The sequence below is a fragment of the Sander lucioperca genome, chromosome 20 (genome assembly GCF_008315115.2).
Source record: "Sander lucioperca isolate FBNREF2018 chromosome 20, SLUC_FBN_1.2, whole genome shotgun sequence".
Lineage (NCBI taxonomy): Eukaryota > Metazoa > Chordata > Actinopteri > Perciformes > Percidae > Sander > Sander lucioperca.
This window is the reverse complement of record NC_050192.1, coordinates 11,541,770-11,567,714: the sequence shown is the minus strand read 5'-3', so window position 1 is coordinate 11,567,714 and position 25,945 is coordinate 11,541,770. Positions and strand designations below refer to the sequence as shown.

General features: G+C 41.4%; 3 protein-coding genes across 9 annotated transcripts in view; 2 read left to right on the top strand and 1 right to left on the bottom strand.

Annotated features, from left to right (window-relative positions):
• The window catches only part of LOC116060142 (actin cytoskeleton-regulatory complex protein pan1-like), a 37,931-nt gene extending 24,373 nt beyond the window's left edge, over nucleotides 1-13,558 (top strand). Inside the window, exons 5-9 of the mRNA XM_031313576.2 lie at nucleotides 2,522-2,659; nucleotides 3,380-3,522; nucleotides 7,915-8,085; nucleotides 8,252-8,360; nucleotides 8,886-13,558. Of these exons, the coding sequence (XP_031169436.1) occupies nucleotides 2,522-2,659; nucleotides 3,380-3,522; nucleotides 7,915-8,085; nucleotides 8,252-8,360; nucleotides 8,886-10,799 (2,475 nt within the window). The 3' untranslated portion in view covers nucleotides 10,800-13,558. The remainder of the gene's footprint in view (nucleotides 1-2,521; nucleotides 2,660-3,379; nucleotides 3,523-7,914; nucleotides 8,086-8,251; nucleotides 8,361-8,885) is intronic.
• Nucleotides 234-20,361, bottom strand: LOC116059993 (transmembrane protein 60-like). Of its 5 annotated transcripts, XR_004896082.1 has the most exons (5): nucleotides 20,166-20,361; nucleotides 19,702-19,793; nucleotides 18,922-19,412; nucleotides 6,255-6,262; nucleotides 234-243 (listed from the first exon to the last, which is right to left on the bottom strand). XR_004896082.1 is itself a non-coding variant. In XM_031313300.2 (3 exons), exons 2-3 carry the CDS (start codon nucleotides 19,783-19,785, stop codon nucleotides 19,095-19,097), a joined length of 402 nt encoding a protein of 133 aa, XP_031169160.1. In that variant the 5' UTR covers nucleotides 19,786-19,793; nucleotides 20,166-20,361; the 3' UTR covers nucleotides 17,798-19,094. The 5 variants fall into 5 exon arrangements, 4 of the variants coding, with proteins under 4 accessions (XP_031169160.1, XP_031169163.1, XP_031169162.1 ...); XM_031313300.2 differs by lacking the exons at nucleotides 234-243; nucleotides 6,255-6,262 and having other exon boundaries at nucleotides 17,798-19,412; XM_031313303.2 differs by lacking the exons at nucleotides 234-243; nucleotides 6,255-6,262 and having other exon boundaries at nucleotides 17,798-19,412; nucleotides 19,702-19,808; nucleotides 20,171-20,346.
• A 259-nt stretch (nucleotides 20,362-20,620) lies between these two features.
• The window catches only part of LOC116059992 (putative homeodomain transcription factor 2), a 43,162-nt gene continuing 37,837 nt past the window's right edge, over nucleotides 20,621-25,945 (top strand). For all 3 annotated transcript variants that reach the window (XM_031313298.2, XM_031313299.2, XM_031313296.2), the window contains exon 1: nucleotides 20,621-20,875. The gene's annotated coding sequence lies outside the window, so the exon portion shown is untranslated. The remainder of the gene's footprint in view (nucleotides 20,876-25,945) is intronic.

Here is a 25,945-nt window from a genome sequence, read left to right as displayed (position 1 = left end):
GACCCCACAAGGTTAAAGGGCTGTTTGAGGGTTAAGACTTGGTTTTAGGATTAGGGTTAGAATTAGGTTAGGGTTAGGGTGAGGGTGTGGGTAAGGGTTAAGGTTAGGCATTTAGTTGTGATGGTTAGGGTAATGATTGGTCCCCACAAAGATAGTGAAACAAACTGGTGTGTGTGTACACGTACGTCACAGGCAGACGCCACACGCAGAACACTTTACAGCAGCGGGCGAGTTTTTACAAAACTGCTACAACACGGTCCCTGACTTTATACCTATTCCTGCAGTGTGAACAGGTTGCTTCATCTAATGAGGACTCGCAGCATATTCTACATACTATAGGGCTGAAACGATTAGTCGATTAATAGTTAAGTCGATGGACAGGTAGTTAATGGACAATTTTGATAATCTATCATCATTTATCAAACAAAAATGTGCTTTTCTCTGTTTTATACTACTGGTTTTTGGTCGTTTGTTTAAACAAAACAACCAGTCTGTAGATGTCACTTTGGGCTCTGGGAAATTGCAACAGGCATTTTTAAGTATTTTGTGAAAGTTTATAGACTTAACAGTTCTTAAATGAATTGTATAAATAATCGAAACATTAATTGGTAATGACAGAAATGCCATTATTTCCATTACATTGTTAGATTAGAGAGCACAGATGAGTAGATTTTTACACTGTAAAATGTTTTTTAAAGATTTAAAACAAAAAGAAAAATTGAAGTGGATATGGATCAAGATTGTTTGTTTACGTTATGTTTATGGTAAAAACAAAATTACTATGGGCTGAATGACGACTCCCAAATATCAATATCGGCCTTACAAATTCAGTATCAGCCAGGTTATAGTCTCGACAAATGTTGAAGTATTTTGTTAGCTAAACATTACAGTGACTAAAGCGGATTATGAACACCTGTAATTAGCTGTGTCACTTAATCCTGTCTGTTGTGATGAGTTGTTATTTTGAGCTCAACTTTTTAAGAACATTTCACTGTCATTGACCCCCGTAATCCAGTTGTTATGGACATTCTCTGCTAATTATCCAGCTTGTTTAAATAACCAAACCAGACCAACAACAATTCCTTATTGAAAGCAACACCCTGGGGAAATGGCTGTCGTGATCTACAGCATGATTGGCCTCTGAGCAGCTGTTTTGGGATTTGGTGCCTTGCTCAGGGACACACCTGGGAGCTGCCGAGCACCTTCACCTTCAGTGTTTTCCCAATTCATTGTTTCCATATTCATTACTTCTCCCTCACCTCCCATTCTCTCAAGCCTGCCCTCATCTCTCTTTTTAGCACATTCTGCCTCCCTCCTTTTTGCCTCTTTAACATCTTTGCTTTTTACTTTTTCTCATGTTTCTCCATGTTTTCTCTCTCTCTGTCTTCTTTCTCTCTGTCTTTTTGAAAGCTTGTCTTCCCAAACTTTCTCTCCCTCTCATCACTTCTCTCCATCTGTCTCTCTTTTTCGTCATTCTTTCTCTCCAGTGTATCCTTGCTCTCTCCTCCCTCTGGTCTCTCTCTCTCTCTCTCTCTCTCTCTCTCTCTCTCTCTCTCTCTCTCTCTCTCTCTCTCTCTCTCTCTCTCTCTCTCTCTCTCTCTATCTCTATCTCTATCTCTGTTTGTTGTCAAGTGGTGACTCACTAGAAGCACCCAGCCAAGGATCTGGCCAATACACACACACACACACACACACACACACACACACACACACACACACACACACACACACACACACACACATCCTGGTCAGCCAAGAGTACAGCATGCAGGCCACATGCTGCACGTACTGCACGCACACACACACACACACACACACACACACACACACACACACACACACACACACACACACACACACACACACACATACAAAGAGACTGTTGAGGGCCAAGTGTATGGGGCACGTGCTAGACAGACAGACACACACACACACACACACACACACACTATGCTCTGTCAGCCAAGTGAAGAGCAGCAAACAGTCTATTGAGTCACACCCACACCCATGGAGCAGAAACATCAAGTGAAGCTGCCCACACACACACACACACACACACACTAATTAACAGCTTCCATGTCAATGTATAGTTTATTGGTCCTCTGGATTGTATTGCAGTTAGACTTGGCTTTGTTTTAAGGGGTCACAAGCCAAAAAGGTTGGGAGACGCTGCCCTGGAAGCCACTGACAAAAATATCAAGTGTGCTTAATTACATTCAGAATGTTAAAGGAATTCAGGACCACTGGAGGGAAATTACACTGGGACATGCCCCCCTTCTCACAACAATTGGGGCATTTAGGCTCCATAGCAACTCAATAATAGGATAATATAAAACATTTTTTTTAAGTTAAGATTTAAAACTATGAAATTTCTCCAGATTCACCTAAAAAAATAAATAAAAGAAAACTATATTTTTGTTAAGACCTGAACATTGTAACCAATCTCACCTTCCTGTTGTGTTGTTAAGGTAAGATTCTGATATCATCGTCTAATGTTGTGTTTCTCCCGTGGTTGCTGCAGGTGAAGAAAACGTACAGTAATGGTACGTACAGAGCCGGGGCAATGAGACAGATCAGCCTGGTGGGAGCTGTGGACGAGGAGGTCGGGGATTATTTCCCAGAATTCCTTGGCATGCTGGAGGAGTCACCCTTTCTGAAGGTGAGTCAGGACAGGATGAATGGCAGTAATGCTACACAGCAACAGAATGGGTGGATGCATAGGGAATGGGCAAGTGACAGAGGTATAGAGTAAACTAGATGTTCCCAAATATGTTAACGCATTTATACCACTGACTATTTGGAAATGCCACAAGCTGAACAGATGGAGAAATGCTGCCTGACACAAACATCAACATCACACATAATATTCACAGGGGTGTCTGGCAAAGAAGAGACTTTAAGTTGGTGTGTCAGAGCGATTTGATGCAGCTTCCAGCTTTCAGTTCAGGAACTTGGTTCTCTTTTAAAATGTGTGTGTGTGCAGGAGCAGACCACCAAAATACTGTGTTTACTGCTGTCCCTGAAATGCAGGAGTGACAAGCTTTTCTTCTGTTTGCCATTCTGTGTTGACACTTCAAATCTCCTGCATGCAGTGTGGGGGAGTGGCGTCGTATGCTGAATATCAAAAGACGCACATCCTCTGGCACTTTCCATCTGTCGAGGGCTTTGGCTCTGAATCAGCACCCTCTGAAGCATCTCGGGTGCCAGTGACAAGTTTTGCCAGTGGGGCCAATTTCTGCGCATGAGATTTCTTTTTGGGAGTCTCTGGAATAACTAAAATACTTGAATTGGTTAACTAAAAACATGAGGGATATACTAACATACTGCTTGAATTATTTCTTTCCCCTCTCTCTTTCTCTTTTTGTCTGCCTGGCTACAGCGGACTCTTCCATGGGGAACGTTCTCCAGTCTGAGGCGGATGGATCCCACAGAGAGTGACGACGGTCCTATAATGTGGGTCAGACCAGGAGAACAAATGATACCTGTAGCTGATATACCAAAGTCCCCTTTTAAAAGAAGACGGTGAGTACAGAAATGAAGCCAGACATTATTTTGGATCCTCCACTGCAATGAGACAGAGACAGAATTGGCAGGGATTTTGGTCTCTATGAATGTTTATACTGACTACAAGTATCTGCTGTGTGTGTACCTTATTGATCCAGCTTGCCTCTGTACTCTCAGCACAGCCCACGAGGACTGATTATGAAAAACACTAACAAAACACACTCACACATTTGAAGCAGCAGCCGCGGTAGCAGCATGAAGCTTTTTTTGTAGCCGCGCCGCGCTGGGTGAGGCAATTACACCCTCTCTGTTTGTTGTCGCTCCCACATTAGCTCTGTCTCACAAACACACACAGACAGACAGAGAGAGAGACAGAGAGAGAGACAGAGAGAGAGAGAGAGAGAGAGAGAGACTGACTGACTGACTGACTGACTGTACTTCACATGGCAGCCAGCCAAGCATGGGACGACACACACATTACTCCCATCAGCAGTTATTTCTCTGTTTGATTGGTAGTCACATCAATAGAGGCATTATGGGATTAAAAAATGATATACAATTTCTTAATTTAAAACTAAGATTAGTCGTTTTTGGAGAAAATCAAAGTGAATACATTTTTCAATCAAAAAAACCATCAACCATTCACTGGTTCCAGCTTTTCTCTGTTTTATATCATTAACTGAATATCTTTAGACTATTGGTTGAGCTTTAGCGAATTGAGAACGGAAAAGAATTGTTAGCAGCCCTAGTCGATTGTTTTGTCTATAAGAAAGCTTTATTCAGTCAGACGTACATTTCGTTGCGTCTACATGTTATGCGTCAGTTGGTGCACAGTGTTTAAATTGGAATGGTGTAACAACTGGGGCTGAAAAGAATCTGCTTTTTATAGAGACACTGATGGATGGAGAGATGGATGGATAGATAGATAGTGAGAGAGGTGGTTAAACTATCCCTTTCTCTTCTTTCTTCTGTGTTCTATCTCATCCCATCACTTGATTATAAATCACCATGAGATATGGATACAAAATGACATCTACAAACCAAGGTGCACGTTTCTACTTTCCTCCCCTTTTTTGCTTCCACATCTCTTCTCAATTGCTCTTTCCCTATCTCCTCCTCCTCTTTCCTTTTCTTTCTTTCACTCCTCCCACGTTTCTCTGTCCTCAGCTACCTCTAAATATCTCTTTGTTTCTCTTACGATCTGTTCCTGCTCCTGACCTCTTTCCAGCTTTAAGTTGATTTATTGTTGAGTTACTGTGTTATCTTCATGAAACTCCGAAAGTGTTTAAAGAAAGCAAATAGAATATGTCAGAGCAGTGCAAGTGTTTTTGTTTATGTCTGTCTGTGTGTGTCTAAAGAAAAATACAAAAAAACAGTGTGTTTTAAAAAAAGACGTTTTGTGAAGTGCATAGAAAGGGAGGACGTGATGTTTTTTTGCAGCAAGACCTCGTCTGCAGTTTGACCGTATGTCGTGTTGAAGGAAGGCGGCTTGTGTGCGGGGAACATCTCTTCACAGTGCTTCTTTTCTTTTTCTTGGTGGTTTCAGTGAAAAGGTCGAGCTGTTACGTGTTTCTGACGGCACCGAGACTCTCAGTCTGAGAATTCAGCTTGATTATAGTGGTCAGACGATGAAAATAAACCAAAAATATTTCAGCTTTTTAGTGAAAGAGCACCATGCTTCCAGAGATTTACAATAATTGCATAGTAAGAGCAGCAACCTTGGCAAGCACCAGTAACAAACAGGACAGAGGTCTGACGCAGAGCATACTGTTCCTGTTTAGATACGGACGGCATGACGAATGACGAACAACATGACTCCATCGAGAGCCGGCTGGCTGTCAGCAAGATGTCAAACCCCAGCCTGCTTCGTCTCAAGTAGAGTTGAAATAATTAGTCGATTAGTCAATTAGTTGGGCGACAAAAAAAAATAATCAGCCGCTATTTTGATAACTTAGCAAAAACTCCAAACATTTTCTGGTTCCATCTTCTCCATTGTGAGGAATTTCTCTATTTTATATAATTGTGAGTTAAATATCTTTAGATTTCGGATTTTTGGTTGGATAAAACTTCTCACATTATAGATGTGCGAGTTATTTTTCTGTTTTGGATAAAACTAGACATTTAAATTCCCCCTCCAGTAAAAAAATGTGTTTAATGTGCTTACTGTTACTTCACTTGGATGTTTTACTTTCACTGTGCAGAATGATGTATGTGCTGAGTTTTATATTGGAATGCTGTTTTTTTTAACAAGAGGGAACGTTTCTCTGCGCTTACCTTTAATCTGAGTTTAAGACGTGAATTTACCAGCATGCTTTTTCAGTCCAGTATGCAACTCACACAAGTGTTAAGTAGTATTTAAATGGAAACTTGAAGCCTCCAGTGAACATGGAGTACACTGAGAATCTTAAGTTTTCTTTAACAAGGTACTTACCCAAATGTGATGAACAACCTTTTCAGTGTGCTGCAGCTTTAAGATTTACTTTAAGTGTTTACACTCCTTTTTACTGCCCAATCCCTTCACTCCCCAACTCTCTCTCCTTCTTTATCCCCCATTTCCCTCTGTCATCTCCTCGCTCTCTCGCTCTCTCTCTCTCTCTCTCTCTCTCTCTCTCTCTCTCTCTCCCCTTCTCCCACTGACTTCAGTTGCCCATAAATGCACAGGAGTCTGTCCTGACGACTTGGTGCAGAGACATTTGCCCTCTTCAAATATTGCTCTAGATGTGCACGTTCAGCAGTACTCCTCCCTTTACACTCTCTTCTTTTCAGTATTTCACTTACAAGCTTTCCTGGTTTTACATTCATTACTGTCAGCCTGCAGTCAGCTCAGACACAGCTCTGTGTGTGTGTGTGTGTGTGTGTGTGTGTGTGTGTGTGTTTTTTTTTCTCTGCTCCTTCCGTCTTCCACCACCTCCTACCTCTCCTCTTATCTCTGAATGAATGAAGCACGGGTAGTCTCGCTGCTGTTCTGTCTGTGTAACACTCTCGAAGGAATCTCTCACAGACTCTTTGAGTGTGTGTTTGTACTCTTGTTTGAATCTGGCTGCAGCTCCAGTGTGAGTCACTGATCCAGTAGTGAGCTGACTGCAGTACTTCTATTGTTTGGCAACACAGCTAATTTCTTATGCTTTTATGCCTCAGCTTCTCCGTATGCTGTATGCATGAAGCCAAGTGTGGCCGTATGTGGATGTGTTCCAGCACTTTTTCTTTCCATTTTTTTTTTTTTACAAAATAATTTGCATTGGAAGAAAAAAATATTTGGTCTGTAGCTAAAAAAAAAAATAAAGTATCATTTTTATATATGCAGACAATGAATATGTTTTTACAGTGTGCTGTGAAACATCTAGTTAGGACATTCACTGAATACACCACACAGATGTTTAATAAAGGTCATGCGAACAAGCTTTTTCATCCTCTACATCCCAACCGCTCTATGGCTGTAACTAACGATTTTATTCATTATTGATTAATATATTGATGATTTTTTCGCTTAATCGTTTTGTCTATCAAATGTTAGAAAATAATAGCATTTTCCTACTTTCCCACTTAACAGTGACACAAATCGGAGAAAAGCAGCAGATTTCTCACATTTAAGAACAAATGTCATTTAGGCTCCATAATCATAAATCACACACAAATGTATATTATTATCATCATCAAAATCATCAACTAATTGTTTCAGCCTTGGTATGCTGTGAAGCACCTAATTAGGTTTGCTGTAAAGTAGAGCTAAAACACTTAATTGATTAGTTGATTCATCAGCAGGTATTTTAATAATCGATTCATTTTAAGTTATTTTTTAAGTAAAAAATCTCTGGTTCCATCTTATAAAATGTGAATATTTGCAGATATTCTTAGTTTTCTATGATATTAAAGTGAATATTTTAGAGTTTTGGGGTGTTGGCCAGACAAAAAATAAAGACATTTGAATAAGTCAATTTGGGCCTTAGGGCCATCTTCTTTTCTTCTATTTTCTGACATTTTAGAGACCAAACCATTAATCTAGGTAAGAATCAGCAGATTAATTGATAATGATAATTGTTGCAGCCCTACTGAAAATGCTCCAAAACTACCTGAATACACAAACAAGAATGTTTTTTCATATCCATACTAATGCAGTTTTCATCCTCTCTAACATCCTCTCTGCTCCTCGTGTCATACTGTGGCATCTGGATTACATCAATGAGCAAGTCAACAAAGATCACAACAACACCGGCAGCCTGTCTGGTGCTTTTATTTTGCCACAGCAGACAGGAAACAAAAAAATCACAAAGCTGCCTACTCACCTTTAGTCATTTCCTTCTTTAGATAGACAGCAGGGAAGCAGAGACAGGAGAGAAATCTTTGTAGAACTGTGTGGACACTATTGTGTCTTTCTACTTTTCACAGCGTTTTATTTCTGTTCTGTCATAGCTCCACTAACGAGGTGAAGAACCTGCTGCAGTCGCTGCCCCGGACCAGCGAGCCCAGAGAGATGCTATTTGAGGATCGGACTCGAGCCCACGCCGATCACATCGGTCAGGGCTTTGAGCGACAAACCACAGCAGCCGTGGGGGTGCTGAAGGCTATACAGGCCGGAGAAAGGTAGGCGGTGAAGCAACGTGATGTGATCGCACTGTTGGGGTACAGGTAGTGATGGCGTTAATTTGTTTTAGAAGCAACACACGCTCAGTGTTTATACAGCTTACTCTCCCAAGACGTATCACGTAATCCTTCTCACTCTGTCCTCCCCTCCCTCCCTTGTTGTCAGCTCGGAGCCTCCTCGTGTAACCAAAGACGTCGTGTGTTTCCACGCTGGTGATTTCCCTCATGTAGTCCAGAGGCTGCAGTTGGACCTATACGAACCTCCGCTGTCTCAGGTTTTAACATCACACACACACACACACACACACACACACACACACACACACACACACACACACACACACACACACACACACACACACACACACACAGAAGGCATGCCACTGCTCATACATTTATTATGTCCCAAATGAGACCGTTATTCCTCAGTGTTACCAACACTTGCTATCTCATACTGGGTAAGGTGTAAAGGTAAATGAATCTGATGTAGATGCTGCCACGTTGTGGAGCAAAGTTGAACTGCAGTAAGTTAGAGAACTTGTCTGGAACAAAGGAAGGATGGGTTAGTTTTCTTTATTTACAATTTAACTAAGGATTCAGGATGTTTTACAACAACACACCTTTATCTCAAAATATGCATTTACTGTAATCAACAAAGGTCGGAAAGAAGAATAAAAAAGAAGAAAACTTATTATCTTCTTCTGATAATGACGTTTAAAACGCATGTCAGTGTCAAAATATGGAGGTTTAATTTTTTGGAGTGTTCCTCTTCATTTCCTCTATCTAAACTCTCTTTGCAGTGCGTGCAGTGGGTGGATGATGCCAAACTCAACCAGCTGCGTCGCGAGGGCATCCACTACGCACGCATCCGCCTGTGCCACGATGACATCTATTTCATCCCTCGCAACGTGGTCCACCAGTTTAAGACCGTGTCGTCTGTCTGCAGCCTGGCATGGCACGTACGCTTAAGACAATATCACCTGGAAGACGCAGAGGAGCAAGAGGAGGAGGAGGGGAAGGAAGAGGAGGAGGAGGAGGAGGAGGAAGAGCAGGTTAAGTTGAAGGAGAAGGAGAGGAAAACAGTGGGGGAAGAAGAGGTAGTGGAGGAGAGGAGAGAAAAGAAGGCTGAGAAAGGAGTGAAGGAGAGGATAAAGGAAGAGCACGTGGAGGTTGTGGCAGTAAACAGGACATTGCCGGCTGTCAAAAATGAAGAACAGAATCCTCCACCTCTTTTGTCTCAGCCCGCTCTCTCAGTAGACTGGAACATGAGCAGCGCTAGAGACAAAGAGTTGGAGAAGGAGAGGCTAAAAGAAGGAGGGAAACCCAAACGACAGGGTTCACCTCTTGCAAAGGTGAAAGCAGAACTTCCAGCGTATCCTCTCTGCAAGAATAAATCACCTTCGCCTCTCCCTCCGGCCCCTCATCCTCCTCATCAGGACACAAAACTCAAAGCAGCATCATCAAAGCACCTTCATCATCACCATCATTCGGACAGCAGAATGACGTCTTCCAGTATAAGGCCCGCCTCTTCAGCGCCTAAATCACCCATCTCCAAGTCTTCCTCTTCTTTGTCGTCTTCAGCCGTTACTTCTTTGCACTCCTCTTTTGCTGCTCCCAATCCATCCTCTACCTCTTCTCCATCTCCTGCTGTGTCCACATCTTCCTCCGTATCCACCTCCGCTATATCTTCCCTGACCAGTCCCAAACCTGCAGTGGACTCGTGTCCCTCCCCACTCCCTCCTTCCACCGTCTCTTCGACTTCCCGGCTGCCTCAGTTGGACCGGCCGAAAGACAAAGACTCACTTCGCCTAAAGCCAGATGTCCCGTCAGACACGCGGACATGGGCGCAGTCGGAGGTTCGAGCCTCACGCGGGTCACCGGCTGCGGATGTACAAGCACACGCCTCTGCGAGTTCACAAGCCGACACACGGACACACACGCACGACAGACACACACACACGACAGACTTTCGGACACAAACACTCCAGGAGAGATGGACTCACAGTGTGGACACCAGGACGTCTGTGGAGCCACAGATGCCTCCGCCACAGGACACCGGGAGGCAAGGGATGTACATGCAGCAATACACACCCCAGCATCTCCCACCTCCTCACCTCCCTCACATGCTTCCCCCCTCCTTCTCCCCTCTCCTGCCACACTCCCATCTTCCTCACAGACCTCCAGTCCTCCCCCCAAATCCGCTATCCAATCCCCCTCTCCCTGCACAGCCCCAACCCCTGAACTCTTACCTCTGTCAGAAAGCACCACCACATTCAGTTCACATGAGCCAGCTCCACCTGCATCCCCCGCACCAAGCCAACATCAGCGCCCAGTCCCAACCGTACTACCAGCCCCCCCGTATCGCCTCCCCGCATCAAGCAAACACTCCCCTCACCGGCTCCCAGTCTCTTCCTCCGCACCTGTCTCACCATCACCAGTTCGCCCCGCATGCCAACACCTACTTCCCCCCTCAGCATCCCCACTTCTCCCCTCACCACTTCCTCCCCCCTCAGTCTTTCCTCTCTCAACCCCCCAGCCCTTACCCGCTACAGCCGCAATACCAGCCTCAGTCTTTCCCTCACCTGCCTCCTCCTCCTTCCTCCACACCGCCTCCCCCTCCTCCTTCTCTTCCACCTCCTCTCCCCCCGCAACCTTGCCCTTCTGTCCTCCTCCCTCCCCCAAAGCATGAAGAGGGGCCGAACCCGATTTTATAGTCGTTTTTGTACATAACGATGTTGTTTTTTTTAAATGACTGTACATGTGCAGTACAAGGTTTTATTTTGGTTGTGATGTTGTAAAACGATGTACAAAGGAAATATCGAGGAAGACGGTGTAGTGTATCGGTATGAACACACAGTACCGTAGTTTATGAAGTCGAACTTTATTCACCCCAGACCTTTTGACTCGTTTAGATTGTACTGAATGCGTTGGTTGAACTGGGTCAGAAATATTGAGAATTGATTGCATTTATTGGTAGTTTTCAGTTTATTCGGTATGCCTTCAGTTATGTACTGCTCCACCAGTTCTGACTTAGAAGAAGATCTTATTCAGGATCAAGGGTTGAATGAGCTCCCCAGTCTGCCAAACTGCTGTCTGGTTCTGTTTTTTCTTTAAGTGAGCCATCAGAGGTAGGAAGGAAGGCTTTTACAGACTTAGTGTCAGATATTTATATGAAAAAAGGTCATTAGGACGATGACCTTTTTGTGAAACTTGCAGCTAATGCTTCCATTTTTCTGGCTTTTTTTCTAGTATATTCTTTGTGCCCAAGACTGTTTCTGGAATTGTGATGGGTCAAATTGTGATATTATACAATACACTATTGTATTTATGTAATATTTCTACATTTCCTCTACTGTATTGTATTGATTCATTTTAATCAATACAGTATATCACAGTATGTTTCCCTGATATTGTATTTTGAGCAATAATGCTCCGCAATAATCTGCAGAATATAAATCTAAATACATTTCCCCATTATTGAAATGGTGACAGCACGTATCTGTATTCTGAATTCAAAGCTATTGATACAAAGCCAGCGATGTCCTATTGAATCATGTTAGGACTTTTCCAGTGTTTTATTGCCCCCCCCCCATGTCAATTATAAGTTTAGTAAGCTACAGTAAACAGTAGCATCATAAAGAGTCACAGTTCAATGGAATATTTTGACATCTTGGAAAATGCGTGTATTTGCTGTCTTGACGAGAACTAGATGAGAAGATCGACACCACTCATGTCTGCACAGTCAATATAAAGCTGGAGCCAGCAGCCGCTTAGCTTATCTTAGCTTAGCTTAGCATAAAGACTGGAAACACTGGAGTCTTGTCAGCTCTGTAAGAAGCCAGGCAACAAGCCGAGACTAGTTACAAGTTACTGTTCCTACATCTACTGTACGTCTTAGTTAGTGAGCTCTAGAGGTGCTGGTAGGTGGATTCTGCTAGCTTGCTAACCTGCTTCACCTTCATATTTACCATACAGACGTCAGAGTGGAAACAATCTAACTCTGAGAAAAAGAAAAAAAAACCTGAATAAGCATATTTTTCAAAATGTCAAACTTCTCCTTAAAAGTGTTGCGGTTATCTTGTACCTGTAGCCCTCAACACTAGTGGCAGAGCTCTTAAGTGTAATCTTGCTGTGTTTTTCAGTGTCTGTTGGATGTGTACCAGGGTCTCCTAATTTTGGAAACAGAGCACTTGCTGTTCAGCCAAGGATGAATTCGACCCAAGCCAAGGCTGCTGCACAGAGCGGCCTTCAGAGTCTCAGGAAGAAAAAAAAAAAAAACATTCAGCACACATCCACGAACATATTGGTCTCCTAAAAACAATCCTAAATCTTAGTTACCTTTAGGTAATTGTTCAGGGTCATTGAAATATTCAATCTGCAGCATTATATTATTAGTACTTATGCAGCTACATTAAGAGCTCGCCATGACTTACCTTTTGATCTCACAGCATCTGGAAAAGAATAACAGAATGAGCAGAGCAATATCATACAGATGCAGTAGGTCAAGACTTCCAAAATGTGACTCATAACAGCACTTTGTAACATGGATATATCCACTGCTGTTTAAATACAATTGATATTATTGGAGATACTAATTATGTCAGATGTACAGGGCAATTCAGTTTCTTCCAAGACTATTCCGTTAATCATTCAGGCCTCAGACTAACATGATACAATTGTTTTTATTATTTGTGTCCAAAACACAGCAGGTACACTGTCGAGTTCATTCCCAAAGCACTATTTATCTATTTAACTGAAGTCTAGTTCTGTACAGTGTGGAGCATCATGTCTATTGAAATGTCTTATTTATCAACCAGGACTGGAGTGACCTCTTTGTGTTTTAAAAAGTACCATAAATTATTGAAATTCTGTTTTAGCCACAACTATTAATATTTTTCTCCAAGTGGTGGATATCTGATTTTAGAATCAGACTCTTCTGTCTCACTTGAAAACTTGATTTTATTTTGTTATTGATGTCTTGATTTTACTATCAATACTGGAGTACAGCCCACTTGCTAATGTAGCCCACAACATTTCCCCAGTGCCTGTCCTTAACTGTGAACTACTACATGGTCCAGAGCCATATAGAGAAGGAGTTCTGTCCTTTCTTGGGAGTTTTAAGTTTTCACTAGAAAATTAAAGCAAAGCCTTAAATTGGTCTCTAAAGCCACTGAAAACTCTCCCAAAATTTCTGCGGCATAAGTTGGGATGAGTCACATTTTGTGGTTCAGTGGGACGATGCCCTAAAAACAGGGTTGTTTTCCATGATTAGTCTTACCACCAGCCTGTCAGGATTTCATTCCAGAGACAGAACTCTTCACTTTGTGGCTTTGGGGAGTGAGAAGGTGACGATTAAGCACTTAATGCCAGTTGCAAGGCGCTCTGCAGCTCTTTTTATGCTTTTGGTTTTCAGATGTTACAAAAAATAAAAAATAAAAACCTGACGGGAACTTCTATATTTTTTTGTACAAATGTGACAAAATTATGGTTGAAAACAAAACAAGTCTTCAGGGGCTACGTTGTTTTCACAGAATATATTTATCTCAAGGTTTTTGGTTTGTTTGTTTTTCTATTTTGTTTCTGTGATTTTTAACTGTCAGCACTGTAGTGTACATAAGAAGTTTTGTAAAGAGGAAAAAACTTGTAGTGTGGTTTCTACTTTAAATATGAGCCTAGCTAATAAAAGGTTCAGTGTATGAAAAATGTTGTGGTACGGTCTGGTGGTTTAAAAACTTGCATGTAGAAAAAAGTAAAGTTTGAAGAATGTTCATATGTATTCTCAAAATAGTCTCATCAAACATGTTATGCATGTGGGAAACAGGATGGCTGAGGTTTAAAGATACTTAGTCTATATTGACGAGGTTCCATTTACGGGATTGTTCCGGGGCTGCTGGATCCGCCGGATGTCCCTCACCTTCCTCTTTCTTTGTGTTGGCATTCTAAACTCCAGTCGATTCAGGAAACATCCTCCGAGCTAGAACCGACAATCAAATTATAGTAATCTTTTTTTTTTTTTTAGTCAAATTCGCATCACACACTCAACAGCCATTTTAATCCCAGAGCTCGCCTCCCTTACGTGCACGTTCCCCCGAAAACACGTTCCTTCCCGTGGCTATTTTGCAGAGGCACCGTACCTGCCTGTCCGGCGCCTAGCACTGCCTAAGACGATTGTGATTGGTATAAAGAAATGCCAATAAACCAGAGCACATTTTTCTCCTATCCCAGAATGTTGTGTGGACTAGCCAGACTTTCCTCCGCAGCGCTGTGGAGGCAGGTCTGGCAATGCGAGACTAAAGGTACACTGTGGAGATTTTGACCACTAGTAGCGCTATAGAGAGGCGAAGTCCCTCCCCTTCGGACCTTAATTCGGAAAAAAATATGTCCGGTTTTATGAGTGTGTCCCTGTTTGCTTGTATGCCATTGGTTTCATGCTATTCTGCTGATCAATACTTGGTGGCAATAACATGTCAAATGTAGCAATGCAATAACAATAGCAGTGAAGAAGAAAACCGCAAGCAAGCTAATGCTGCGTTACATTTACCTCTCAAGTCGCGTTCCAGTAACAAGTCGGAAAACTATTATATTTAACGAATAGGTGGACTCTAGCTAGGTTAGCCATTGTTAGCAATACTAGTTGATAACAACACATTATGCTGTATTTTGCGCATGCAAACAAGACGGAAGTCCTTAATGGCCCTGACACACCAACCCGATAATCGGCCGTCAAACAGTCTGGCGAGGTCAGTGACTCGAGTCTGTTCGGTGTGTTCCGTGCCGTCGTCAGCCAGAGGAGCCGTCGGCCTTCATTTTGGCCGACCTGACTTGCTGGGTCGGAGGGCGGGGAGTCGGACTCACTCCACCAATCTGATTGGTGGAGTGCTAACCCGGAAATAACGAGCGGGATGAGTGACAAACGCCTCTCAAAATCTGACGAAAATCTTTTAAACTGACCTTTGTCGACCTGAAATGAAGACAGATTCAGCAACTGTATGGCCTATTTCTCGCTTAAAATGTTTTCAGAAACACGTTTCAGTGAACTATTTTCGTAAAATACGAGATTGTTTTTCGATCAAGCCGCCATTACGATCAGCTGGAGAAGCCAGACCCACGTGACGCGTTGTCATTTCCAGTTTTCATTTTTTATATTACATCTCACGCACACGCAGAACATACGCTCAAGACGGCGTCCCTTTGGTGTGTTCCAAGGCACTTTTTGGACCTCAGGGAGCCGACTGATCAGTCCGACTGCCCTTTCTGCCGACGGTTGGTGTGTCAGGGGCTTAACAGTATACTCAGAGCAGCCATGTTGGATGTGATGCCGATGATTGTCCGACTCGGGAACTCTGTTCAACTGGAACGCACCACAACATGACTGTAACAATGCAGGATTTAGAATATTTAAAAAAAAATCTAATTTTCAAATGTTTTTTGAGGAAGGAAATGCCTCAACACGTTTGTTAGACAGATTTAATATACACAATGTGTTTGGCTGAGAAACACCACAGGGCATCTTTAAACCTACAATAACTGTTTTGCCACTTGTGGGCAGCGGAAACACAATGCAATCCTTAAATATCTTCATATTGACATTTTAATATCAATATAGTGATATAGATGGTAAACAATTGGGTTTTTAGAGCTTTTTTGCTAGAAATGTCTGCTGTGGCTGAAACAATGCTCTGAGAGACCCTTTTATGCTTTTTTTTTTTGATTTTCCCATCTTTTAGTGTGTTATATACAGTAGTTTTTTTGTGTATGCAATAGATGTATAAACTACAAACAAAACACAACGCCAAATGGAGCTTTCTCTCCCACAGACAGCACTTTTTCTCAACTGCCTAAAAACGCCTCGCCACATTCCTCTTTGAAATCAATTAGTGATGTCACTGATTAAGAAAGCCAGCCCAGTTTTTCATATGTGCTGACCATAGGTCCTGCCTGAGCAAGCACAGCCCGCCCAGTGGCTTGTTTGTTTGGTTGACCAATCACAACAGAGTGGGCCAGCTGACCAATCAGAGCAGACTGGGCTTTTCAGGAAGGCGAGCCAAGAGCTCAGACAGACTGTTTCAGACAGAGGAGCTGCAGCAATGGGCAGTATGAGAAACAAAATCTGTTTTTTGAACATCAAAGTATTTAAATCAATTCTAGTAGACCCCAAGAGTATAAATATGACGCTGAAAAGGAGTATAATAGGGGCTCTTTAAAGCACTCTGTGGGTTCATAACTTCAAGCAACCCTTTTCACATTCAAGTAGTTATGCTTTCTGTATAGAATATTGATTCTTTTTTTTTATTTAACCTTTATTTATACAGGTAATCTCACTGAGACACAGGGTCTCATTCTCAAGAGAGACCCGCTAGGGACAATATGTTCTGGCTGTGTTATGGTGTAAAGTTTGTGTCATGTCAATATCAGAAGTACCTGGCATTCAACACTTTGCTACCAACCTTACTAGCACCTCGGTTTGTGTGATTGGTTAAAGACTAGAGACACCTGTGTGACCTAGAAAGAAAAACTCATTTTTAATTCTAAGTAGCCAAACCTCTGTCTTTGTCTGTATATACCCACCTAGTATGTTTTCTCTCTCTGTATTGCTGTTATTCAAGCCACCCACTCCTTTCAGTCTGCAGCAATGACCTCAGCAGTTTTACCAGGCGTGATTTGAGCAGGCAACTCATAAACAACACAATGCAGTAGCCCCATAATTCAGGGCTGGTGTGTGTCAGGTCAAATAAGACTCAAACGAGCCTTTTTCCTCTTTTTTCATTCTTTCCTACACTCTCTCACACACAGCAGGAATGCCAGAGGGGCTCAGCTGACCTTAACAGAGTGGGAGTGAGGCAGGAAGTTGTAGATGAGAGAAACAGATTTTTGGAGGGACTACTCGGAAAAATTTCATTAAAACAGACTGTACAGTCTTTGAGCATTCACTCCTCACTCCAGTGCTAATTATCTAGGAACAGTATTAATCATCACTGTACTTAAACACTGAATGCAAGAAAATCCTTTACTTAACTCAAAGTACCAATACAATAAAAAAAATACCTGCAGTAAAAATCCTAAATAAAATGATCAGAAAAAGTACCAAAAGTAAAGCATTGGGTTTTTAAAGTTTATGTTTCTATGACATAAATTTGTATCTGCAAAGTATTCAGTAACTATACATGTCAGATAGATAGTAGTGGAGTAAAAAGTACAATATTTCACTCTGAAATGCAGTGGAAGTATATAAAGTGAAAATACTCAAGTAAAGTACAAATACCTCATGACTCTACTTAAGAAAAAGTACCTGAGTGAATGTACTTAGTTGCCTTCACCTCTGCATATTATTATATTTTGTGGGATGAGTGCAGGCTTAGTGAATTTTCAACAATAGCAGCTAGCATGCTAGCAGCTCAGCTAGCCATAGCACAAAATGTTATGCCGCAGTGATTTGTCCTGCTGCTGTAGATGGCGGTGTCAGGATGGCTAGGGCAAACTGGAAACATCAATCTCATACACTTCAATATCTGAACACTAACATTTTATAAAGTCACAAAAGCACTACAATATTTAAAGACTAATGTAGACCGAAAAGACAAAGACTAGACACAAACACACACAAACACACTGCTGTTGGCTCTGTGCTTGCGTAACATTTCAGAACATGTCCCAGCAGGGTTTTCCCCCACCCACAATACTTTGTTTTACATAGTCTGCAAATAATTTGACCTTTCTGAGTATGGCAACACTTGAATGTGTATTTATTTGAGACAAATACCCAGCTTTTAATATACAGAATCCATTCACTTTTTTAAAAGACGTGCAATAATGATCAGATACTTTCAATCTCAAAACACCTATTCCTTTTCAGTTTACCATAGTGCAAAATAATGCAAAGAATGTATTTGAAATAAACAATCAAATGGCACAAAACAAATGGCATGCATGCCACAGTGTCAGCCGTACCATAAAGTTGAAATATGAAACAATGATGATACAATACTAGCTAGTAGAAAGTATTCTGATGTACGTTTGCACCCTAATAATTACATTTAATATACAGTAGTAATAACATGATCTTTAACATGATACATGTCAATGTGTTTTTTTCATAGCGACTGCGGACCTTGCATCTACAGTAATAACAGCTTACTGCTTTTCATGGGGCACATGATGATTTACATGGTACAAAAGAGACATTGTACAGAGTAGAGAGGGTAGCCTGTGGAAAAATCACAAGTTGTTCAAAGATGATTTTATGTCCTGAACTGATTTCCTCTGTCCAATTTCCTTATGTTATTGCAACCAAATCAAGCTGTTGTACCGAACACCTCTAAATTCATAACTTGTGAAATAATATTTGGCCAACTACTCTGCACAGATCAGGAATGAAGTGAGTGAAATGAGTTTGTGACTTAAATAAAGCCACACAATATCTAAAGCATATGTAACGAAAGGTACACTCCATGATTTGGTACCAAGAGTGATAGTTAATGTTCTGCAGCTTAAATAAAGGAAGTGGAGTCAAAATTAAATACTGTTCACATCCTCCCTGTGTGGCGATCTTTACGAGAGCAGCTGTGCTAGCATATATACATAACAATACTGAACATCTTGAGTTCAAGACAAAAGCAAACATTAGAGGATGTTAATGTTTCCTTTTAGTGTAGGCTTCACAGTAGACTTATGCATTTACAGTTGATCCCCTTCTGGCATTTTCTCTTTATAAAGAAAATGGAGTCATTGTTTTAGCTATTTTGACCATTTGAAATGAATGGACAGACAGTCCAGGCTAGAGAGAGTCCCTGCCATGCTGAAGCTCTCACAGCATTCTCCTGTGAGGTCTGTACACACTATCTTAAGATGAATACTAATATAATGTTTTGATTCATTTTTGAGCCTCAATCTTCTGGAAACATAATCAGGCCAAAGCAAAAGCTCCAATTTTCACAAAGTCTTGGTCATCCAACAACAAAAATAGTCTCAACCATTTTTTTGTTTGTTGTTGGTGTAATGATTAATCGCTCTTAGGCCTCTCTCCTTTCAGGAAAGATATTCACCCCCAGCTCCACCAGCGCCCCCAGCAACATGGTCCACAGTGGTATACACACAAACGTCAGCTTTACATCAGCTAGCTTCTCCAGCTTGGCGCTCAGCGTCAGGCAGAAGCCTAGCTTGAGCAGCATGGCCGTCAGGTACCAGGCACGCAGACGCAGGTCTGGAGAGCCGTTGCGTGGATCGTACCCGGGCTTGCAACGGCCTGCCATCTTGATGGCAAGCATGAGGATGAGGATGCCATCAAATACCCAGACCGGGAGGAAGATGAGGAACCAGTTCCACTGCACCTGGAGGGAGAATATTATGCCAGTTATATAATCAAAAGGTGTTTATTCACCATTTATATCAGTGTGATGGGTCAATTTCTAACTAAGGTGGAGAAAAAAAAAATCACACACAAATCAAATTCAGTAAGTAAACACACCAAGGATTTAAAGTAAATGGACAATTAGGATATCTTGATTGAGTAAACAGTACTGTTATTACTATTATACTACTTACTTACTATTATAGGGTGAACAAAGAGAAGACTTACAAGAAGAGAATGATGTATTAAGAGAGAAAAAAAACCTTTACCTTCCCGTCCAGTTTCAGTACTAACATGATGAGGAAGACCAGGGTGAAGACCCAGGTCAACAAAACCCTCTGAGCCAGAGACATCTCACTGACTGGAGACAGATCAGCTGAGGAAACAGACAGACATCCATGGAATGGAGACAAAAACAAGGTCAGAAAAAAATCAGACACTCGGCATCACATAATTATGATGAATGTTTGGTCTATAAAGCATTTTAGCAAGAAACCCGACTTATAAGAATAGACAGCTACGTTGGAATAGCTGTTAAATAACGTTAGCTATTTAAAACATAGTATTGTTAACCACATCATACAACATGTCACTAATAATAGCTAGAATCAATTTCAAATTAATCATTTTCATTCATCGTCAGTTAGCTCATTACAATGACAGCTAGCTAGTAGCTATCCAATAGCATATAGCTAACCGGTTGGTGTTTCATTTAAGGCAACTTCTGACTAACCTTACTTCAGTGTATTTCTACATCGGTGGCCGGCATTGTCTTCTCCCTGTAGGGCATACACCAAAACTCATAACGTTTCAGATAATTCACATAATTATCATCCATGCAGCAGACGGAGGGATTTTTGGGTCCGTTATCTGTGTTTGTCCCGCCCATCCTGGAAGCCAATTGGTCCTGGTTTTGTTACGTCACGTTTAGTTAACGTCCATTACTGTGGGGTCTAACCGTAAATATTTTGCAAAAGCGCAAACTCGTTGTAATTTTTTCCCTGTAGTGAGGTTTAACGTCCACTAGAGGTACGTAACGTTCTTTCTATGTTTCTTGGTGGTTGTGTTTATATTCGATTTATAGTGCAAGTACATTAAACGGAGACATTTTGCTGTGATATCTTGTTGCTTTTTAGTTAATTTGTTCATTGGAGTGACATGCAAGCCCGCATTTCTTTCATCTTCTCGTTACTAACAGCCGTCTTAAAATGTAATGGCGCATTTACACGGTGGTTTACGGGCAACGGGCTGAAGTTGTATTTTTACAGTGAGAGGCTGAAAGGAAAACGCTAATGCTTCAAACATCGGTGAGCAGCAGCAGACGCTGAGCATCTCTTCCAGACAGTGGACAAAGCTGGCTATCTCAGTGCACTATTAAACCACGTTAGGAAAGCACAGTTTGGGTCTGTGCGGGGACTCGAAGCTGTCGTCGCAGTAAAGGAGGTAAGACTGAGCGGCTGCATATTGTGTTTGGACAGCATTGATCAGGATTGCAGAATTAGGGCCAGCTGTGTGGGCTCTTTGTGCCTGCCGGTAGCTTCACGCTAGCTTACGGTGTAGTTAGCATGTTATAAGCTAGCAGCAGCAGGAGGAAAACAGTCTGTGTGTTAACTGAACCATGAAGACTGTCTGTCTGAAAACACCGTGACTGCATCTACACGGAGGCTAGCTACACGATTAGCTGCCTTTAGATTGCTTTATAGAGCTTCACTGGTTCTATCCTTTTTAGGAGCGAAACACACACACACACACACACACACACACACACCCACACACGTTAACTCTGTACTATTTTGGTGTAGTGTAACGTTACTGACTTCCTTGACACTAATGCACTTTAAACCATTATATTTTAGTCTGAACTAACCTCCACTTAAATTATACTAGAGCTGCAACTGCCATTATTTCCATTACAGGGTTTTTATATTTCCATCGGAGCTGGGCAGGGCTAACGTTACCTCGCTTAAAATCCTAAATATATTTAATATAATTTATAAAACAGTTTTTACTCAAATCATCTGACACACAGCAAATGTCATGTATTTAATGACTATTGATTTGTGACTTTTTTCATCTACCAACTTAATTGGTCAGAAGACAAGATGCTGGTACTTACCACTTTGGTTAAACAGTTTCTTGGGTTTATTCAAGGTAGAAGTCTTAGGTCACTATCCTTAAAGTATGCACAACATTGTATGGCTGGAAGATGCCTGAAAACCAATAAATATTGACATTTCAGAAGCTGGAAGAATTTAAATTGTGGCATTTTTGCTAAAAACATTACCTTAAAAATGTATCAATTATTAAAATAGTTGGTTAGTTTTACGTCAGTTGACTAATGGATGTTTTAGGTCTAGGTTCTACTCTATTCTATTAGATTCTATCACTCTGTCATGCTGTACTCGTCACTCCACTGTACTCTACTCTTGTATTTTGTTCTGAAGCCAGTGTTGGTTTTCTCTACCTATCTTCTGTCCCCGGGGTAGCGGTGAGGGGAAACTGTGGCAGGCTTCAGCTGGCCGTCAGGCACACAATTTGGCAGGTCATCTGGTTATCCAACGTGATTTTTGCCAGCCTGTCTGTTCCAGTGTCCAACTAACACTGTCATCGCGCTCCTAAAATTTTCACTGCAATCATAATTGAACCCTTAAATTAACCTTTATCACTATTCCTGTACAAAGCCATAAGGTTGACATACAGCAAGGACAGTCAAATAGAGCTTAACATCTTTTATACGTTTTTCTGTAAATCTGTAGTTTGTACACACAATATGGATTTCTTGAAAATCAGAATGTCTGTACAGGCTGAAGAAGAGGGACAGATCAGACTATATTTAATTAGAAAGTCCTGTTATTTCAATTTCAATTTCAAACCTTTATTTCAAACTCGGGGCCCATTGAGGGAGACCCTCATTTTTAATGGGGCCTAGTGCACAGCATGCATTTCAGCAAATAGACAATAACATTTAAATTACAACAGATAAAAAGTTTAAACAATCAGGTAAAGCCGACACAAGATGTGATTATGAAACAATGACACTAGTAGAAACAACTACCTGCTGTATCATCTACTGTTGCAGCTGTTACGTGACTGTGCTCAGACTGTAACCAATAATGAATTTATTTTTTTACATTTTGTTTTACCTGCAGACAGTTAAGGTCAGACGTGTATGGCAGCACTGTGTAAAGTGGATTTTTGTATTTTAAGATTTCATGAAGTACTTTTTCTGAAAAGCAATTTATATTATAACCAGGAGATTAGATGTGTGTGTGTGTGTGTGTGTGTGTGTGTGTGTGTGTGTGTGTGTGTGTGTGTGTGTGTGTGTGTGTGTGTGTGTGTGTGTGTGTGTGTGTGTGTAGTCGGTTACATCATCAGCTGCAATGTAGTTATATCACAACAGACTGCCATATCATCTTATGGCCTGCAGGGATATAATTCATACAAAAATAGAGCCATTGCAGTATTGAGTGCAACCAGAAACCTCACAGAGAAAGGTCAAGTGGCTTTGCAGTTGCTAAAGAAGTGCCAAGTTACGAGCTTAGCTGTACTACAGTAGACTGACTGACTGATTGTGTTAATGACAACGTGGAAAGTGTGTGTGATAGGATGAGCCATTGCTGGTCAGGTTAAGTCTATGAAATCAAGCGTTAACGGACAGGATTGGCAATCTACAGCAGGTGCACTTTGATTCTGGACCAGATCAGGCGTTCTGTTATTTTCAATTTGGTTTGTTGAAGCCAATACTAATAGTTTTGTATTTGTATCATCATATAAGCATGCCTTTTTCAGAGAATATATTTAGACATAGGGTTGAGGAGGAAAAAGTACAGGTGTCAATAATAAAATTAATGAATGATGGCCTAATTCCATTCAGCCGCTTCAGGGTCCTGGTGTTGTGCATGCTGGCGTGCTGTCATGGCTCACTGAGAGACTTGAATACAACAAAGCCATTGTTGTTATTAGTATCACATGTGCTTTTCCTACCATGACAATGCAGTGTCTGCTTTGAAAAAGGCATATTGATACAGATTTGGAGACCTACTGTAGGCACAGACACAAATACAAGTCAACCATTTACAGTAGATGTAGCACACCCACACAGGTGTTTTCAGTTATTTTGGCGGATTAAAGCTCTGTCCATGTTAAAGTTGGGTGGACCTATATTCTAGAAATTACGGAGGTCACCAGACATGCACTAAAAAGCTAACTGTAGCGTGACAAATGTGTCAATCGAACACAGTCTATATGGTCCCACACAGTCCCACACAGAAGAAGTCTAATCAGCCAAAATAAGTGAAATCACCTTTGCAGATGTAGCAATTTTTTAATCTCTGAATTGATATGCCCTAGATTAGATTATTACACACACTGGAAACCCTTGTCCATACATGGATTTAGATGTAGTTATTAGTCTGAGTGCCCAAATGAAGCATCTCTTTCCTGAATGAGTCACACACACACACACACATATGGCGGCTGTTGCTTTGAATCTCAAATGTGATTGTCCCAGGCCAGACAGTCTTGACCGTCTGGCCTCTCTGTTTTCCAAATGTCCAGCTCATGTCTTTATTTGGCTGTGAGGATGAAACACCAGTCCGCTACACAGCCTGACGTGTGCGTGTGTGTTTGCAGCGCCCCCCCCCCCACACACACACACACACGTCTTCATATTCCTACATACAGAAAATGCATTGTATTGTAATCTATTGTCACAAATTTGACAAAACCTCCAATTGTCATATGACATATAGGATGATTTGGCTTTGTATCGGACTAAATCCAGCACAGCAGCTCACTAGAAAGAGCTGCTTTTGTCAAGCAGAATTTGAGATCCCGTTTTAGAGGTGTTAGGACGCCTGATTAATTGCCTGAACGATCAATATTCTTGCTGATCGGATAGATAGATTTCTGGCATGTCAGAGATGTTGGTCGGCTGTCTTTTGAGGAGTTCCAAGGTCTGATTCAAAACATCTAGTATAAACTGTAGTAAGCTTGTTTTAATATTTATGGAGTGGTATTTTACAGGTTGTGGCTGAAACTATATTGACTGAGTCTGTGCTGTGATTTAAAAGCTTTGCTGCAGAATAGTCATCTTCTCATTCATTTTTTTCTCTCTTCTTGCTTCTCCTTGCACAAAGACTGCCTTTCTCTTTTTATACTATTGTTGAGGATGCTGTTATCTTAAATAATAATGAGCGTGCATGTGTGTGTGCATGGCCCTGTATAGGTCAAGTGTAGTGTCATTTGAGCTTCTCAAGGATTCACCCTACATGATGGAAAACACAATCTCCGTCTCCCACCACCCTTCTGTTTCACACACTCACTCTCAGAATCCCTTTACCGTTGATTGAGCAGCGTCATATTTCCTAGGCATGCAAACAAACGCATACACACTTACTTAAATGCACACATACCCACACGCACCCGTGCCCCCCCTCGGCCCAGCTCAGAGATGTAACCTGCACCCATCATGAAATAGAGCACCCAGAGAGAGAGGTAGCAGCTCCTGTTACACATCACGAGTTACCAGACTCGTGAAGGAGGTCTCCTCTTGTGCTCATGTTTTTATTTAGACATCCCAGAGAAACATAACACCGATAGAAAACCAGCGGTCATAGGCAAGAGAAATTCCTCTTTCTCTGCTTTGCCTTTGATTTTGTCCTACTGTTTAAAATGTACTTCTGTCATTTGTAGAGCTTCTCGATTATGGAAAAAAAATCATAATCACGATTATTTTGGTCAATATTGAAATCACAATTATTAAACACGATTACTCATTGACTTTTGGAGAGATGTTGCAATTATTGAAATAAAACAAACTGTGAAAAATCAACAGTGAAAACACCTTGAACTGTGAAATTTCCCTCAACCCTAACCCATACTTTTCCCATTTTTTTTTCTTCATTCAGAACATAAGACAAAATAAGAGTTTACTTGCAAAAGGTAATGTGCAAAATAATCGTTTTTCTCGATTATTCTGTTTTTTGTGAGCCAAAATCGTAAACCACGATTACAATTTCGATTATTTGCACAGCCCTAGTCATTTGTCCATCTGAAACCGCTTTGTGGTCAACACTGATAGAGATCAGTGCCCAAGGAGTTTTCAGCAGTATTACGGCCTTTTTTTACAGGCCAAATTTTGCAGCTTTCCCCAGCTTCCATGAACCCTCCCACCTCCCTAAATTTAAAGTGGAACTATTATGCTTTTCCGTATTTCCTGTCATCTATCTAATAAAGCGAGACGTATCTGTATGTATACCTATGTGTCCGTGTTAGTGGGCGTGTTTGGGGGGAAGGTAACCTGCATGCACACGCCACATACAGAACGCTTTACAACAGCGTTGCTTCCAACGTAGGCTACATGATTGCTATAGTTGCTGTGAGCTGTAGCCTACATTCACCACTTCTAAACAGAGGCGCAACATAACGTAATCTCTGAGATTATTCAATGCGAGAAAATCTCAGAGCTGAACCGGGCAGACACAGCAGTTTTCATCAGACTCACCCTGGGTC

Excerpts from the sequence above, each read along its gene's own strand:
- LOC116059993 (XM_031313300.2), bottom strand. The coding sequence starts at position 19,785 with ATGTCTCTGGCTCAGAGGGTTTTGTTGACCTGGGTCTTCACCCTGGTC. Across the intron at positions 19,413-19,701 it reads TACTGAAACTGGACGGGAAG|GTGCAGTGGAACTGGTTCCT; the intron begins GTAAAGGTTTTT and ends TTCTCCCTCCAG.